This window comes from Akebia trifoliata, chromosome 3 (assembly GCF_017979445.1).
Source record: "Akebia trifoliata isolate Shusen 1 chromosome 3, ASM1797944v1, whole genome shotgun sequence".
NCBI classification, from domain to species: domain Eukaryota; kingdom Viridiplantae; phylum Streptophyta; class Magnoliopsida; order Ranunculales; family Lardizabalaceae; genus Akebia; species Akebia trifoliata.
Window position 1 is genome coordinate 56,632,588 of NC_141377.1, and position 19,393 is coordinate 56,651,980.

General features: G+C 33.8%; 1 protein-coding gene across 1 annotated transcript; it reads left to right on the top strand.

The window, feature by feature from the left end:
• LOC147408231 (ubiquitin family protein) lies at positions 1 to 7,773 on the top strand. The gene is made up of 7 exons (XM_086437142.1): positions 1 to 327; positions 3,407 to 3,539; positions 4,208 to 4,293; positions 5,597 to 5,672; positions 5,761 to 5,870; positions 7,111 to 7,175; positions 7,383 to 7,773. The coding sequence occupies exons 1-7, from the start codon at positions 220 to 222 to the stop codon at positions 7,474 to 7,476; spliced, it is 672 nt and encodes a 223-aa protein (XP_086293268.1). The 5' UTR covers positions 1 to 219; the 3' UTR covers positions 7,477 to 7,773.
• Positions 7,774 to 19,393: the final 11,620 nt, after the last annotated feature.

Genomic DNA, 19,393 nt, shown 5'->3' on the forward strand with positions numbered 1-19,393 from the left:
GCTTGGTCCAACACCGTAACCAATCCCAATTATACACTTTCTCCGTCTCCTCTCTTCTCCTGCCTTCTTTTCGAAGAAAAATAGAAGAAAAGAGAAGAACAACAGCAGAGAGAGAGAGAGAGACAGAGAGATTTACTAAGATCTGATTTTAGGCAAAGAAAAAGTTTGTTTTGCTTTAGATTTATTTTTAAAATCAAGTTGAAGAGGTGACAAAATCAAATGGGCTCTAAACCTAACAAGAAAGAAGAAGAAGGGGAAGTGGAGATAAGTCTGAAAACCATAGGACCTGGTCGTCCCTCTCGCCTCAAAGTTCCCTCTTCAATCAAAGTAAGAGTTTTTTATTTTTTTCTATAATTTTAATTATTTGCTTACTTTCTTAAGGCCACATCGATTTTAACTCGTAATTGAGTTTCACAAAGTTTATGATTTTATTTATCTTTTCTGAGACAGCTTTATTTGTGAGAAAAATTAAGAAAAAAAAAAAAAGAATCTGGGATTACTCCGCTATTGCATTAGATAATAAAAATTGCTCCTTTTTCTTTATTTTGAAATTAATGTCTTAATGTATGTTTGATGGGATGGAGAACTCAGCGCATTATGTTATCCTCAGTTCCAAAATGCCCATTTTCTTCTTGCCAAAACTCTTTAAAGGGTGTATTTTTTTTTTTTTTTTTTTATGGTGTCTTGTATAAGCCTTTTCCCTTATTGATAGTCACCGAGGGTCCTGGAATATGTAGGCGGCGACAGGGAATTCGGCAAGTTTGAAAAACTTGAGAGACTATCGAGAAAAAACAGAAAAGGTCGAGCTAAGTTTAGGGCTACGTAATTGTTCCTATTAAGTTGCATTCTCATATTATATCATCAAATCCCATATTAAAATCATCCCTACATCCACAAAAAGAAACTACAGCTCCACAACACATTCAAGGTTTATATTGTTCAAAATATAAAAAATAACAATATTCATGTCTGATCAACAATCATCAGATTCAATGTCATCCTCATTCTCTGACACTTCATTGGTAAAATAGTCACCATCATCTTATCTATGTCATCACTTCCTTCTAGTGCATCTAGGGTTGCAACCTGGCCGGGTTGGAGGGTAGACCAGGCTCAACAAGTGGCAGAGTCCTTAGCCTGAGCTCAACGCAAACCGAGCATCAAGCCTAAGCTTATTAACCCAAGCTTAGCCCGAGCTTCTAAACTTGGGTTGAGCTCAGGTTAGCCCAAACTAGGTAGTTTTGGGTGGGTTGGGCTCATTGTACAAACCTAATGTAGTATAGCAATCGTCTCATAGGCAACAAATAGAAAGATAGGTGATGCTAAAGAAAGATTTTTTTCTCACAGTAAATATACATAACAAGAAATAACTAAAAGAACACTTTAAAAAATAAATAAATATAAAATATTTATATATTATTATATAGCCTCGAGTTCGGGTTGAGCTGGGTTGCTCTAGCTCTCAACCCGATCTAAGGTTGGGTTTACTTATTCTAACCCAGGCTCAACTCATGTTGTACATAACTCCTCCAAGGCTCACCCATCAGTCGGGTTGAAGCCAGGCTATCCCGCTTACATTGGAGGCCAAAGTGCATGGTATGGGAATGCTGAAATTTTATCCAGGCCGACATACCCCAGGTTACTATAAAAAAAATGCAACCTTTTCATTTTTCTTGATTTAATCACAAACTTCGTAAAGTTACTGAATTTGATGACTATGCCATTATCACAAACTTCCGGAAGTGATTACAACATCCTAGGCTTTTTTGGGGGGGTGTAAGTTCTTTAAGGGGTTTGAGGAGGTTTTCTTCTAAGATTTCATGTTTAGGTGGGATTTGATGTCTAAGGTGAGAGGGTTTTGTATTTGGCAGGTCAGCTGACCTCCCTTTTTCTCTTTCTTAATAAAATTTGTAGTTATCAATATATGTACACACATACCTGCAGTTAATTTAGTTGTCTAAATGAATCACATTTTGGAAAAATGTTGGCACATTGTGGATGGTGTAAAGGAACTCTAATCCTTGTAGCTACCTATAGTGTTCTGGATCAAGGGATTCACAGTTAGAACTAGTCTGCAGGAACGTGGATGGTTCAGCTACTTCCTCATTAATTTTGTTCGGAATATCTTCTATGAAGTGCTAACTAGAGATAGGATTAAAGATCATTATCTGGGATTTTATCCTCAAGGAGTTCAAATGGGTCTGTTCTAGAGATCTCATGCGTCAGTGGACAGCAATCCTCGCATAACGCTGGGTTGTAGGGAGGGAAGTCGGCGAGAAAGGTATCCATCCATTTCTCACTAATTAAAGGGTCAATGTAATTGAGAGTAGCTGGGTTTGTTGGAAAGAAGGGGACGAAGGAGTTGATGAGGCGGAATAGGGTAAGAATCACCTGACCATGAAGGCAAGAAGCTTTGTTTCCAGTACCACCTACCTAGCAAAGCTAGAGCGGGAGGGTTAGCAAGAAAGGAGAAGGAAGAGAGTAAAAGCACGAGGGAACAGGGCAGTGCATAACAGAATGATTTGAATTGATCTCAAACAAAATACCCTTAGTCATGATATCAGCAACTTGATCTTGAGAAACAATATATCACAGACATAGATAGCAGCTTACAAATTTTCTTCTTCAATTCCACTGGAAATGGAGTCAATAAGCGCACAATGAGCTCTTTGCGCCATACCACTACTGTGCCGCTTTGGGGGAAGGTTGCCCGAAAGATGCTGCTTTGTTTGTGGTTTCGACCAGAGTTTTTTATCTGCATGATACTTAAAGCCTCTCATTGGGTTTGTGTTTAGTTTGAAGGAAAAATTAAGCTCAATTTTGGCGGTCGCCTACTTGGAAATCCCAAAACTTACTATGAATTTCGGTGGTTGTCCCAAAGGTGCTTCATTTGTGGTTTTGCTAGCTTTTTTAATGATTTGGCTTTATTTTCAATATATGTCATCCTCTTAAAGTAGGAGGTGACTATTCAAATGTGTTGTTATCTTGGGCTACATGATTCACCTTAGTTTCTTCGAGGGTTGCCTACATTCTTGATCACATGAGGGACATAGCAGCAAACTTGAACATTTGGAGTAGACAAACCCTTAACAGCTCAGATGGGCAAGCAGATGCTCTTGGTAAAGAGGAAGCTTTTAGAAAAGCTTTGTGCATTTATAATTACTTAATAAAAAATAAAATAAAAATCAGTCTTCCTTTACATTGTGTTCACTAAATTTCTTTTAGTCACATAAAATAAGTGCAATGACTGTAGTTCAACTTACTAACAGCAAAAAAAATGGAGAAAAGAAAGAAGCAAATGTTGTGCATAATTTATTCACTACCTTCTTTGAATAGAGTATGACTGTTAGATGATTGGCCATTGCAAAACCTTATAATGCACTATGTTTGTTTATGCCATAATCAGGTTCTTGAGTTGAGAGGTTTGATTGCCAAGGATGGCCATTTGCCAATTGAACAGTTGAAGCTTATTTTGCGAGGACAAATATTGCAAGATAGAAAAAATGGAGATGATGTGGACCTTACACTCAGGGATGGAGGTACTTGTACCTTTCATTCCAAAATTTATTTAATTGTTCCAGCCTTGTATATCAGTATTTTCCTTTTGTGGGGTCATTCTTGTTTTGGTTATCATTGTGTAGCTCCAATAAATATCAATTACTGATCTTTGTTACGTGATTAAGAGCATACTTTCGATATGCGTTACTTTCAGTGAAGATCCTTTGAGAAGGATAATCTTGATTAAAAGTGTTTTGAAAGATGTTTGAGGCTTACACATCGAGTTTCACCATGGGGTGTTTTTTTTAAAAAAAATGCCCAACTCCTTGTTTAAAAGTGAAAAATCTCATGTGGCATGCATCTCATCCACCATGGTTTTGATGCTTTTTAAAGGTCAGAGGAGTGAAACTTACGAGAGCATATATTGTTGATGGCTTAAATATTTCAATTTTATTATTTGTAGAGCATATTCTACAACATGGTAATGCACTGTACCATATTAGTGTTGTATCTGGGTAGCATGCATTGTAGTTTCTGTAGATACTTCATATTTGTGTTTTGTTCATCTTTTGAAGAAGGAATGCAAATTTTAGAAATTGGGAATCAGATAATGTAAAATTCATTCCAGATTCTTTAAAAAAGAAGTCCTGGTCTGGTTGTGTCTAATGTTTGGCCTTCGATTTGTAAGCATTCTTGTTGTATTTTCCAGATTCCCTTATAGTAGCTGTGAAACCAAAGCCACCAGCTAAACATATTCGGGATGTCTTTGATGAAGAAGACGATGACAAGGAATTGGTAAGGATAGACTCAGTATTGCCTTGCAATGATTAAAATGCCATTTTGATCGATTGAAGTAATGTTGTTAAATCCTAGGTTTTATGATTCAAATTATAGGATTGAAATCAAATCATATAGAAAAGGAACTCAATCAAGTGCATGAATCAAATTTTACTTGAACTTTTCTTATGTCCTTAATGGAACAGTGCTCTGTCCTTCTACTCCAAAGAAACTCTTCAAAGTTTTACTTTTGTGTTGATTCCCCCCTTCCCTCTAATCTCATCAACTAATACCATGTTATCTGCAAATTACACACACCAAGGGACTTGCTCTTGAACATGAGTAATTATTTCGCTTATAAGTAGAGCAAATAAATATGACAAAAAGCCAATCATTGATGTAAGCCAATTTTTAATTGGGACTTCGTTTGGCTCGATACCATTTTATTCTCACTTCAGTGACAATGCTCTCGTACATATCCTTAATCATGTCAATATATGTTCAGTTAAGATTTATTCTTTCCCAATACCTACTTGTCCATGGCATAAAACAATGCAAAGATCTTTCTTTATTTTTCTAAACTTCCCCGTCATTTTCCTAAGTAAGAATATTAACTTGATGGCTGACCTCCATGGCAAAAACCAAATTGCTTATCCAATATCTTTGTTTTTCTTAATTTTTATGGCATTACCTTTTCCATAATTTCATTGTGTAACACAAAAGTTTGATGCCTTTACACTTGGTGCAGCTTTGTACATATATATAGACATGTACGATACTTTTTTCTCCATTTATCTGACATCTCCTTAGTCTTTTAACATATTATTAAAAACTTTAGGTAGGAAAATCCAATTTTTTCATGTTTTTTCTTTACTTCTATAGGAAATTTCATCTAGTCCTAAAGTCATACGTGTCTTCATCTTTTTTGGAACTACTTTCACTTTTGATACCCTAATTCTATGCAAATATTTATGATGTTTAATCTCCCCTAGGTTTACAAAAATGTTTGTCATGCCTGATCTCCCATGTGTCTTCTCCTAATCCTAAGCCTCCAATGTGGACTAAATAATTTATAGATTTAACCCCTCATCTTAATTCTCATCTCTAATCAAGACACCCTCACATTCATTTTTAATGCATCTAACATGATAAATTTCTCTTCAATCATGAGGGAAATCATTTTCAATCCAACGATGGGAATCCAATCCACTCACTCACGATTTTACAATCCAATTTGATTTTGACAATAGTGAATTTAAGGGAAAAGATTGTTTATCTAGGATTTATATATTCACTTTTTAAATGTTTGTGAGTTGTCCAGTTTCAGATTCCACAATTGACAAGTCAGTGGAAGAGGAGGCTTTTCTCTTTCCTTCATGAAAAATTGAAGTTACCTCGTAAGCATTCACTTGAACTGTAGTTGTTTTGTTATAATTTTTTCTTTTGCAGATCAGATAACAATTTTCTTTTGATCAATATTGATAGATATCCTGTTGATGGCGATTTTCTCTCTCAGTCTAAAGGCTTGGGCTGTTATCATTTTATGGTTTGCATTGGCACCTGTTGCATACAGATGGGACCTAGGACCTTTATATGTGAGTCAACGAATTTCTCTTGATTTTCTGCATTATGAACATAATACCAGTTTATGTTGTAACTGCTTTAGTTTACCATCTTCTTGAAGCGTGGTTTAAATCTCGTTTGAGATGAGATGACTTGCCCGCACCAATGAGCCAGATTTACATGGCTTCTCAGAATTCACATATCTCAAGAGATAAACAATATGACGCAGACAATATTCTGAAAATCTTGCTAAGTCAACTGGGATTTTGCATATTTTAGTTTAAATAATTATTTTTTTAGAATTTTCATATTTAGTATCTAAATAAAATATGAATTTATGACTAGACATCTTCTATAATCTTCCTAATTTCATAAAAATATTTATAATTATTTTTATAGAAATATAGTCAACAGGAGGATATTTGGACCTAGGTAAGCAACTCTAACAGGCTCTTTAGTGTGAAATCTTTCTACTCCCTTCTTGACATAGTTGAGGAGATTCCCTTCCTCGTTGCTTCAGTCTGGTCTCCGATTATCCCTTCAAAATTTGTTTTGTTCTTATGGCTAGTGGGCTTGGATACGATTCTTATGATCAATCATCTCAAAACGAGGGGTGTGGTCATTGCGGAGTTTTGTGTTCTCTGCAAATCTAATGGTGAGTCGGTCAACCATCTTCTTTTCCATTGTAGGGTGGCTCATCATGTTTGGTCTTTCTTTGTTTGTTTGTTTAATCTATCTTGGTGTGCTCCTTGTTCGGTCCGTAGCATACTTGATTGTTGGAGGTTCACAGACTTTGTTGGCAATGAGAAGACTCTTTGGAACGTCATTCCCTCGGCTATCTGTTGGGGTTTGTGGAAAGAAAGGAATGGGTTTATCTTCGAAGGGAATGAGCACTCTACGGAGATCTTTTTTAGCATTGTGGGTCTGGTTTTTTACTGGTGTAAGCAGTTTCAAGAATTTAGGGTTATTGATTTGAGGATTTTTTGTTTAGATGGGAGCTTATTAGTAGAGTATGATTTTATTTGGGTGTGGGGTGTTCCATGTTGTTTTTGTTCTTTTTTGGTTGTTGGCTTTTGTTGTTTCTCTTTTCCTTGTTTGTCCTTCCTAGAGGACGACTTGTCCTCTTTTATAAAAAAATTATGATACAACATTGACTGTGTTTTGTAGTACATAATAATACATGAGGGACTTAATCAGTATTGCCCATTCACTTGTAGAAAAGTGTCTTAAGGTCTGTTACTCATTGTTTGTGACTTTTGATATTTCATACAGATACTTGGGACTGGGTTCGCTATTATTCTCCTAAATCTTGGACAGCGGCAACATGGTGATGTCAGGTATGTGTATTGTTCTGTACCCTATAGTCCATATGGTCATTGAAATATCATTTTGGTTCATATGCCTTTGATTTAATAAAGGACAGCAATTCTACTCCATCACCAAATACTCTACTGTCCATATCTTACCTTCTACAGTTTTTTTCTTCTTCTCTCTTTGTATATATGAATGATCTGAAGGCCTCTTATTCTTCTTGTATTATACAGTGCATATTCGATCTTCAACGAAGATTTTAGAGAACTCCCCGGAACACTTAATGCTGATCGTCTTGACAGAGACATACGGGCAGGCCAGTTTTGAGTCTCCTGCACCACCATTTCAAATAGCCTCTTGAGTTCTAAAATCCTAAATATGGAGCTAATCGGTAACTTCTTCCAAATCAGTTTGCAACGATAAGATGTTGAATGTTCCAAAATCTTTTATTTTTTTTCTTGTTAATAAAATTTCTTAATACTCTTTTTTTTTAAATGTATGTATTTACATGTCCAAATGGATCATAATGGTACTAACGTGTGGAAAGGTTGGAATGATTCAAATCCCATTTTGTCCAGATCGACATCTTTAACCTTTTGTTATTAAAAGAGTGGCATTATCTTACATGCTATATAATAAGGATCTGGCCCGATCTAAAGGCCAGATGAAGACCTGATCAATAAAATTTGGAACCGAATCTAAACCAAATCCATGGTGGGTTAGACCTTTAAAATCTGTACTTCTTGTTTTATAGTGGAATTTACTTCAAGGATTAATCAGGTCTTGGTCTGACCTTAGATCAAGGATCTATTGTTAGGTACGGGTATGGATCTGATGAATTGTCAGGTTAAATCCGCTCCATATCATGACCCATTTGTTGCTGCAACATCATATTTCCTTAGTAAAGATTTTAAGCCTTACTTAGGGTAGTTTTGCTCAAATGGATCACCATATCACCAATCCACCACCACAGCCTTCTAAAGTTCCATCGAAAAAACTTATCCAAAATAAATAAATAAAAAGTTTTAATGTGATCCAAGGTTTTGAAAATGGACGGTTATTAAATTCCCAAACTTCAAATTGAAATTCAACAGTGAAAAATAACAATTTTTTGGAAATTTTTTTCCAAATTTCATAGAATTATGTCCTCTACAACCCTGAAGCATGGTGAGCCAAAGGACCCTTAGTAAGGGTGAAATTCTTACAAACTTATAATGCTGGTTGGACAGTCTTTCTTGGGGTGTAAACAGGCCTGAATTTGAGTTTGTGACTGGATTTTGGGCTTGGGCCTATTCAAAAATTTCAAAAAAACCATTACACTTGTATATTTTCTTATCTTCATTTATGGATATGTACGTACTGGAAATGTGGACTGGACAAGAGATGTGGCCAACCATGGTTGACCTTGTCAGATGTCACGAGTATCAAAGAAGTACTAGCTTCCTTGTGAACCGGGGTATAATCAGTGTACATATGTGGGCCCTCTCTATTTAATGGTTATTTTAGCATATTTGATGGAATAATGCGGAGGGGACCTCAAGTTCGGACCTCACATACCACACCCATTCGTGAAAGTGTATGGGAGTCATAGGTGATTTTTCTCGAGATGAAAAATATAAAAGTATCTAGTGGTGCCTATCCACTTTCACATCAGGGTGTATGATGTGATATCCAATCTTTGGGTCACGGTAGCACGACTCTATTTGATGTCCTTAGTAGGGCCCACTCTGATGGACGAAGCTTAGATCATAAAATGAAAAAGATAGGTCCCACTAATTAAAGACAAATTTAATAGAAGATTATTTACAAGAAAATCTGATTAATCAGACGGTAGGGTTACGATAATTATGTCTTATGTCAATAAATTAAGTGCAATAGAGATGAGGACTTTTGAGATAAAATTAGAAAGGAAGGCACAAAAAAAAACACTCCCGTAGATGAACCAAGATGATCTAGACACGTACAACAAAAGTCGATTGTAGTCCCAATTAGAAGGAATATTTAAGTTGAAGATGTTCGAGAAATTTTTGGATGGATTTAATTTGTACGAAGGTTATTGCATCCAAACACTTACAAATTGTGTTCCATTCCCATTAACACGGCTTTTATCAGGTGATCCCGTATTCTAAAAAAATAATGATTTTCCATCGCCCCTTTAACATATGCCCTCCGATGTGGCATGTGCTAGAATCATAGATTTTCCCTCAAGATACATAATTGCACATATTTGAGTATGCATAATTGTACATCCCGAGAAAATCTATGATTCTCACCCTTGTTAGGGAGCGCATGTTAGAGGGGGTGTAAAAAAATCATGACTCATTCTAAAATCTTCAAATTTGTGAAATTTGAGTTAAGTCAAGTGGGTTTTTTTCTTTTATAAAAAAAAATTAATAATATTTAATATTTTAAAATTTTCTGATCTACATAAAAGTAAGACTTTGCATTTTAAAGAGATTCTATTGCCACACCAACTTTTGCTCTCACCACCCTAGTTCATATGTAAAATCACCAAAGAATTAACCCACATCTTAGGCCGTGTTGGTGTGGCAATAGAAACTCTATTTTTTCAATATCATAATATAGGAAAAAATAAACCTATTTTAAATATTTGACTCACGAGGAATCATCGGCATGGGATGCACTCATGTCACTGTGTACTATAGAAAATATATATATATATATATATATATATATATATATATATATATATATGGGAAATGTTCAGCACCCTAAGTTTTACCACACACTTTAACAAACGTTTTTTGTCCTACATGGGTTAGAAGTTTTGGAATGAGCTGATTTTTGGTGAGGATGATCTCTATGATTAGAAGATCATCCTCCCCAAAAATCAGCCCATTCCGAAATGTTTAGCCCCATGTTTACACGTTGAAAAATCGTGGACCGTCCATTTTTTGTAAATCAATTTTGATGGGGTTAGAAGTTTTGGAATGAGCTGATTTTTGGTGAAGATGATCTCCTCACCATAGAGATCATCCTCACCAAAAATCAGCTCATTCCGAAACTTCTAACCCATGTAAGACAAAACGCGTTTGTTAAAGTGTGTGGTAAAACTTAGGGTGCCGAACGGGACCCTATATATATACATAGTGGGTCCCGTTCGCCACCTTAGTTTTACCACACACTTTAACAAACGCGTTTTGTCTTACATGGGTTAGAAGTTTCGGAATGAGCTGATTTTTGGTGAGGATGATCTCTATGGTGAGGAGATCATCCTCACCAAAAATCAGCTCATTCCAAAACTTCTAACCCCATCAAAATTGATTTACAAAAAATGGACGGTCCACGATTTTTCAACGTGTAAACATGGGGCTAAACATTTCGGAATGGGCTGATTTTTGGGGAGGATGATCTTATAATCATAGAGATCATCCTCACCAAAAATCAGCCCATTCCAACACTTCTAACCCATGTAGGACAAAAAACGTTTGTTAAAGTGTGTGGTAAAACTTAGGGTGCTGAACATTTCCCATACATAGTTAAGACTTAGGGTCTATTCTTTATTTCCAAACAGGCCCTTCCTAGACTATATGATATACGCGTTTTGGTCGTTCCCTCGGGTGGTTCTCCGTACTCTTACACCCTACATAGAATAATCTGTGCTGACTTATACAATATTTTTTTTGGGTGGTGAATTAGTTTGTTTCACTACAGTTTACTGTACGTACCCAACCACTGTGTGCCATGTGGCAGTTAAAAAGGCTTTCTATTAGGTAAACTACCACTCTCACCTGCCTCAGCAGCGGCGTCAATGATACCCATTTACCCGGAATCGAATCCGATTCCGATTTTTTTTTATTGGAATCAATTAGAGTAGATCTAGAATGGAACTGAACCAATAAGAATCGGAACCGCTAAGATCTATCCGATGATGAAACCGATTTCTTTTTCATATTATACATGACTTAAGATTTTTGACATTTTAAAATTAATACATTTTACATAATTTTTTTTTTAATTTTTCATATAAATTATGTATTGGAGCTTAATGTATGTCATCTATTCTAAACGTTAATTAATTGTAGAAATTTTAAATTTAAATTTTTGAAAAAAAAATCATTAACTCATATCGATACATAGAATAAATTTGTAATTAAGTAGATATTTAAAAAATTATATGTTAATTTTATGAAAGAATTTTCTTTTACAATAATTTCAAAATAGTTTTTTTTTTTTATTCTTCATAATTGAAACCGATGGGTACCCATATTTTTTTAAGGTTCCGATTCCAGATCCACTTATTTTATAATCGAATCGGAATCATAAAAAATATAGTGATTCCGATTCTAAATACCTTAGAAACCATTGACACCCGTATACCTCGCCATTGCAAACTTGCATGTCTGAAATCTCAATAATAATCCATCACGTGGAAATTACCCAAGTTTCCAAATGGCGGCCGAGTAGCTAACAACAAAAGTATTTATCAAATCATTATTTTTACTGCTTTGGTAAATATTTATTTATTTTTAAATACTACACCTTTTATACTAAAATATCTAAATACCCTTACCTTAAATTCTCGTCCTCTCTTTAGCTGTTTAAAAAAACAACTTATTTACTAAAATCATTTATTTTTTGGGACATTGTAAATAGTTTGGAAGGTTGTTGTCCCTGTAAATAAGATGATTTCATGACACGAGTAGGTAACTAGCCCAAAAATAAATCTTGATTTATAACCCATATGTATATAATTTATCCCATCTAGAGGCTCATCAATAATCTTGATTCATTACATTTGGCATTTTATTTTATCAAGCCACGTTTGTTCATATCTATTTTCAAGATTTTTTTTTTCTTTTAAATTTGAATGACATTTGAAAGGCTCACCATCACATGTAAGATAAGAGGAAAAACTCAAGTTTCTTAATTTAACATAATTAGTTTTTTTATGGATGACGGTTCAAACTCTTTTAAGAGTCATAATTTTTTCTTTTTATTATTTTCACCCATGTCATTTTCGAGCTTCATTGTTTTTAATGCTGTATTTGGATTGGGAGAAGAGAAAATAAATGAATTTTTATCCATGTCTCCTGTTTGGATTATTAAATTGAAAGAAGAGAAGATAGGAGGAAAAAAAAAAAAAGAAAGATAAATTTTCTTTCTCTCTAAAAATAGAGAGGAGGAGAAAAGGAGAGAAATCATTTTAAAATATTTTATAATGTTAATTCTGCCCTTATATCTATTTTAAGGTATTTTAAAATTTAAAAATTATTTCAAATTCTCTCTATCAACCTAAACATGATGAAGAGAAATTGAATTTCTCTTCTCTTCTCTTCCCTTCCCTTCCCTTCATTTCTCCTTTTTTTTATTGAACTTAAAAAAAAAAAAAAGTTTTCATGTTGACTTGGTGTTATTAATTTTCCTCGCCCATATTCAAACCAATCCAACGTTTTTTCCTTACTTTTCTCTTATTGAAATGATGTCTAAATCTTCTTGGATGTAATAGTATCTAGAAAACTTAGGAAGCCTATATTTGCTGATCCTTGAAAAGGACTTGTGTTCTTCCTTCCATCTTCATAATATGTGTGATGTTCTGCCTCAAACATGATTTAAATTTAGAAAAGTCAAAGTTGATAAGGTGGAAGACTTTTTTGCTCCGATTTCTCAATAATTTACTATCATTTGTCAAACCATACCATAAATTGGGTCACATCAATTGTGATGGAAAAGCTATTAGCTGCCTCAGTTTAAAATTTAAATTTGAATAGTTATTTGGTAGCTATGGCTCCTTATGATGACACACATGCAAGGAGTTGGGCCCACCATTTTATTATCCTTCCTATGATGACACACATGCAATGGCTTGGACCCACCATTGTAATCGAACTCCTTCTGATGGCACACGTGCAACTTTATATTTGGAAAAGCTACACATATGGCCCACTAATTGAATAGATTGATTGATCATGTTTGTGCTGCAGGTTACATATGGATACCACCTTATGTATAGTAGCAAAGGGAGTCCCTATTTTATCTTTTATATGCAAGCATATTGAAAATTGATTATCTCTAACCTCCCAATAAAATAATTTTGTCCGATTTTATTACTTAATGTTAAAGTCCTATTTGAATTGATATAGTTTTGACTATTAGATTGATTCTAATCTTATTTAAAAGGAATATATAAATTGAAGATTCTAAAAGAGAAAAGAACAATCTAAAAGAATAGGGTTGTCAATGGATTGGACCTAGATTGAATCTTATGATCAATAAGGGATCACTCTAATAAAAACCACATCAAACCAAAGAGAATCTGATAAGAATTAGAATGAATATTGTAGATGCAAAAATTTACACTACCTCATAATTCTCACTGATAAAAGAATTTTTGCCTTTCTGTACTCTTGGGTGTGTGTGCAACACCACCTCTCCAATGCTCAAATCATGATTTTTAGCATAAGAAGTATAATATGATCTTTTCAGAGAGAAATTATATATTTTTCAGTACCTTGCATCTCTCTATTTATGGAGGTTTCCTCCCTTAGATTTTCCTAGATTTTCTCCTTAATTTTTGTTTGAACGATTACACCTATTCAGAGATTTGCCTTAATTTCCACGAATATAGTTATGCTTCTTATTTTATGAAATTTTTAACTCTCGTACTTCAAATATATTCTCTCGAAGTTCGATTAAAGGCAAATCCGGCATTTCTTCTCCCTCTTTGTTATTTTGAACGTTCGGCTAATTCTGTTATATCTTCCTATAATTCGGGTGTTCGACTAAGTTTCCTCGAGATTACCATGTATTGTTTTTTTCAAAAATTATCCTCCACAAATTTCCTTTTGGCCAAGATCTTTAAAAAATGTTACATATAAAATCAATCAAATATAAGGAATTAACCACTATTGATATCTCAAGCTGTCTCCCTCAACTCTGTTCACTCGGTCCTTGGTCTTTGGGTTCAAACGCATCATAACAAAGATCAAATTTTTATTTGATCTTAGTATTAGGATCCAAATCTGATTTTATATACCAAAAACAAGCAAACTTCATATATATTTAAACAAGAATTGGAGTATTATTTACATACTTTCTCACATTTTGTCGAATCATGACCCTATTAGATAGGGACATAATTATTATGATAATTTATCAAATCAAATTTTTATTGGAATCTAAATCTTCAATCCACATCCAAAGTTATTAGATAAAAATACAAGTTGGATTTCGTGTTGATCCGATCCATTGACAACCCTACAAAAGAACATAGATCCATGAGACTGAAAATGATTATAAATTTACTTTCGATTCCAGAGATGGATACACGTGAGTTCGGATGGAGCAATAAGGTTGTGTAGGAGACCAAAAATCTATGGGATGAAGCTAGAATGATGATGATTGGATACACAGAAATTGGTTGTCTTAGACGTACATACTGCAAAATTTAATAATTTGGTGGCTTTTTGCAATTATTTTGAATGGTAAATTTTCAGTGTTACCATTAAGTACCTGACAAAGGTGTGCAGTAATTTACCGATGGGCAACCTAAGCTGTTAAGTGTGATTTGCAGTAATTCTAAATGTTTAAATTTGTTACGACGAGAATTTCTCAAAGAAAGAGAGAAAAATTGGAAGTGAGCAATTAACTGATGGATTAATTAAGAGAGATTCTATTGCCACACCAACTTTTGCTAACAGCACCCCAAGAAATCAGATTGTCTCAAATCGAGATGACTCATTCGATCATCTCAATATCGTTCATGAACGAGACATGACCAAAAGCCGAGACAATCTTCTTCTTCTATTGAGAAAAAGCTGTAGTTTCATCCAAGAGAACCATCAATATTATTATGGTCAAGACGAGATGAAAAACAAACAATAAAAGGCATTCAAATTAATGAGTAAAGCCCTTTATCATGTAAAGTCATCAAAGTTATTTTTATAATCCTTTTGAGAGTAGATTTGGAGATGGTTGAGTCCTACGTTCTAAAATGGGTCAACTCGAGAATCGATTAAAGAGTTTGAATTAATTGGTAAGTGGGTGTTAAAACAATCTTTTGAACCAATTAGTAGGGTCGCTTATTAAAAAACTCGACCCAAGTAGTAAGTCGTATTTAATATTATTTTCAATACAAAATAAATATAATAGTAAATTTTAAAATATTATTATTTTTAAATAATTTATACACTTAATATATATTTATTTTGACTTGCCCAAGTTGCCTAACAACGATGGGCATCCGAGGCAAGTTTTCAATCCTAAAACAATTTAAAACATAGCTGATTTAGACATATCCCTCCACTTTTTGGAGAATATTTGAGATGCCCTATATTTTTGAATTGGTAATAATATCTCTTGACCTCAGTCTAGTTTTAAAGACCAATAAAAAGATCTAACTACTACTAACCAAAAACCTTTGATTTTTTTTTTATTATAAAAAATCTCCCACTTCAAGCTCTTCAAGGTTAAATTATTTTCTACTCATCCTTGTCTTTTGTCCATTGTCTTCAAACTCTTGTAGAAATCATTGATCTTTTTCTCAAAAATCTTCATCCTTCCAAAAATTCAAATTTATATCCTGTTCTTGAGGTTTGAATTTGATGAAGACACAATTGTAAGATTGAAGGACAAGATAAAAGATTTTAACCGAGAAGTTGAAGAAGACATTTTTAGTAAAAAATAAATAAATAAAGGGGATTTGGTTAGAGGACGAATACGACGCATTAAGATCATTTTTTTATTGGTCTCTCAAAAAATCCAAGGTAAAAGGTATGTCATCAATTTTAAAACGTCACCAAAATGCATAGGTATATGTCTAAATCCCCCCTTTTAAGATTAGATTGAAGCTCGATTGATCCAAAAAGGAGATGATTTGGTCAAATTAAAAGTCTTTGTAAGAACCCGCCACCTCCTAACATGGATCTTGATAAGATATTTTATTCCACCGATATTGTCACTATTATTAAAATCTTATCCCAAGAATTTAGAGCTGATTAAATGAATTTGGTTTTTCCGTTTCACTCCATCTAATGATATAACACCTAAAATTATATTTAATTTAGCTTATAAGAAAAAAGAAAAAGAAATTATGTGCATGATTTTAAAATCACTTAAACTAAGATGACTTTGGTGTGTCATCTTGATTTCGTTCTTGAATCAGTAACGACGAAATCAGGATTTTGTCTCCGTGGAGATAGTTAACACACTTAAAAATTTTGAAATTTTTTATTTTGGATAATAACGACAATTTTTTTTTCTACCGCTGTTATCTATCGTAATAACTACTAAATCTTTATATTACATGGCGATTGAAAACCATGTAAGTTTAGATTGATCAAGTTCCAATCCTAACCAACTCGATAACTCGTCCCCTTTGGTGTTTGTATTTCGAGTCAACTCGATACATTTTATTACTATGGTTGAAAACATAGGGTTAGGGGGGCACCGTACGTGGCACACGTAGTGCACGTGACACTTACATTCCCTTGTCGTTTTGCTCCTACAATTTCTCGCAACAAACCCCACCAACTCTTTGACTTGCAGTGCTGCCGTCTCCTTCTCTTTTTCCCTCTCTTTTTTCTTGATTTTCTCTTTTTTTTCTTTCTTTATTTAATAAATAATTAATTAAAGGAAAAAGAGGGTTTTGACTTTTGACCAAATAAGAAAGCACACTATGCGACTTCCGAAAATAAAACTTATTTATTTAAATTATTTTATTTTTCGGTGATTTCGCGACAAGCGAAAGGTGAAGAGGATCCGTGCCTCCTTTGACTCTCAGAATCAGTCTTTCAGATCCCTTTTCGTACTGAATTAATACTGACCGTTAGATCATTTAAATTGGGTGATCTTGTCGGCACACGTGGCAAATAAAGTAGATTATTATTATCCGACACGGATCCGTGATAGCCAGAGGGGGTGAAAAGGAGATGACTAGGTGGGCTTGGGCCCAGCTTTGGTAATAGATGCTCATCAGTAACTTTTGTCAAATGACGTAAACACCCTCATGTCACTTCACTTGTTTTTTTTCCTGGAGTAGTCGTTGTAAATCTCTTTCAATGTTACATGGGAAAGAGTGGGAAATAGGAATCAAACTGAATTGGTTGACATTTTGATATTATTCACACTTAAAATACAAAATTTTGTTATAAACTATGGTGCAGCGCCCATATAAATTGAAAAAGAATATTTTAAAATATCTGTTCATGATTTTAAATAGATATACCTCTCTTTTTTATTTTATTTTTTTTAAGAATAAGGTGGATTAGAAAATGTTTAGTATTTCTACTTAGATAATAAATATGTAAATTATTAAAACTAAGTTATTTTTATTAAAAATTTAAAATAATTCAGTTGACTCATTTTATTGATTGTTAATATTTTCACTATATCACATGAATATAGTGGATCTCAGTTGAATCGATGCAAAGGGGGATTTTTTTGTGTAAGTGTCTTGTATTATGTTTGGGGTATGTTGAGTTCTGAGTTGGGACTCGCAGCAGAGGAGTCCACTCACCAAATCAAATTTGTTAGGATTTTGCAAAAGGTATAATTTTTTATCAAGGGTTTTTCTATTATTAAAGGTTTCAATTGTGGGGGATAGATATACGTTTTCTCTACTCCCAATTCTCAAATAGAGATCTATAGGGCTATTAAAGTTGAAAGAAAAGGTTGTTCATGATATAATCTGTGGATGTGGGTAGTAGGCACACTATCGAATCACTGAAATTCTTGTGTTTTTATGTGTTTTGTTCTTATTGTTATTCTATTTTTTTTCACACGATTCACAGTGAAAATATGGCTTGTTCATGGACAATACTAAGATCATTTCAGTCTTAGACTATTTTTCAAAACCATTTATGCAAATGAAACTAGTTGATTGATATTCATGTTGCATCCGTTGTAATGTAATTAGTCTTAAATTATACGTAAAGTTCAATCTTTTTTTTTTCTTTTCTTTTTAAATTCAGCGGTGAAGATGTTAATTAAGCACAAAATATATGACTTCCAGTTAGACAATGACATATATTTTTACATTAGATGTCATCCTGAAGTATCACTCTTTCTTTATGAATACATCATAATGAGAGAGGGGATGAGTATTGTTTACAGTAATTATTATTTTTTTATCCCTCTTGAATATCTTCCCTCCTTAAATAAAGGTGTACATCGGGCGCTGACCTATTTAGACTTGAACTAGACTTCGGCTTGAATCAGGCTGCACTTAGGTTGATTATGGACTAGGTTTCTAGAACTCCTATGCTCACCTCCCTGACTTTGACTCTGGTTTGGATTGTGATTCAGGCACAATATATATATTTTTTTCTAAAATCAAAAGCTCTTTCCCTCCATCTTTTTATTTCCCAAAAGCTCTTGAATATCTTCCCTCCTTAAATAAAGGTGTACATCGGGCGCTGACCTATTTAGACTTGAACTAGACTTTGGCTTGAATCAGGCTGCACTTAGGTTGATTATGGACTAGGTTTCTAGAACTCCTATGCTCACCTCCTTGACTTTGACTCTGGTTTGGATTGTGATTCAGGCACAATATATATTTTTTTTTCTAAAATCAAAAGCTCTTTCCCTCCATCTTTTTATTTCCCAAAAGCTCTTGAATATCTTCCCTCCTTAAATAAAGGTGTACATCGGGCGCTGACCTATTTAGACTTGAACTAGACTTCGGCTTGAATCAGGCTGCACTTAGGTTGATTATGGACTAGGTTTCTAGAACTCCTATGCTCACCTCCCTGACTTTGACTCTAGTTTGGATTGTGATTCAGGCACAATATATATATTTTTTTCTAAAATCAAAAGCTCTTTCCCTCCATCTTTTTATTTCCCATAACTCCCCTCCCTCTAAAGTGGTCTAAATTAATTTACTTTCCCTTTTTTATTGTTAAGGTAAAGATCTTATTTTTTTTTAAACTTCTTTAACATATTGATCTAAAATCTTAACCCTACATATTTCGAAAAAAAAAAAAAAGAAAAGAAAGTATATTTTTCATTGGATTTACTTCATACATTATATATTTTTCAACTTTCAAATCTCAAGAGCAAGATAAGATTGAGGTTTTTTTTTTTTTTTTTGAAGAAACCCAAGAAATATCATTTGCATAATTCTCAAAATTTTCCTCAATTTCTTTTTTCTTGAAAACATTTTCGAGTTTACTTGAATTAACCGAATTGACGCATGCCAACTAATTGTTGAGTCTGAACTCTAAACTTGGTTATTAGTGCATTCTACTAAATTGATTGTAGTAATACAAGTAATGACTTTATTAGG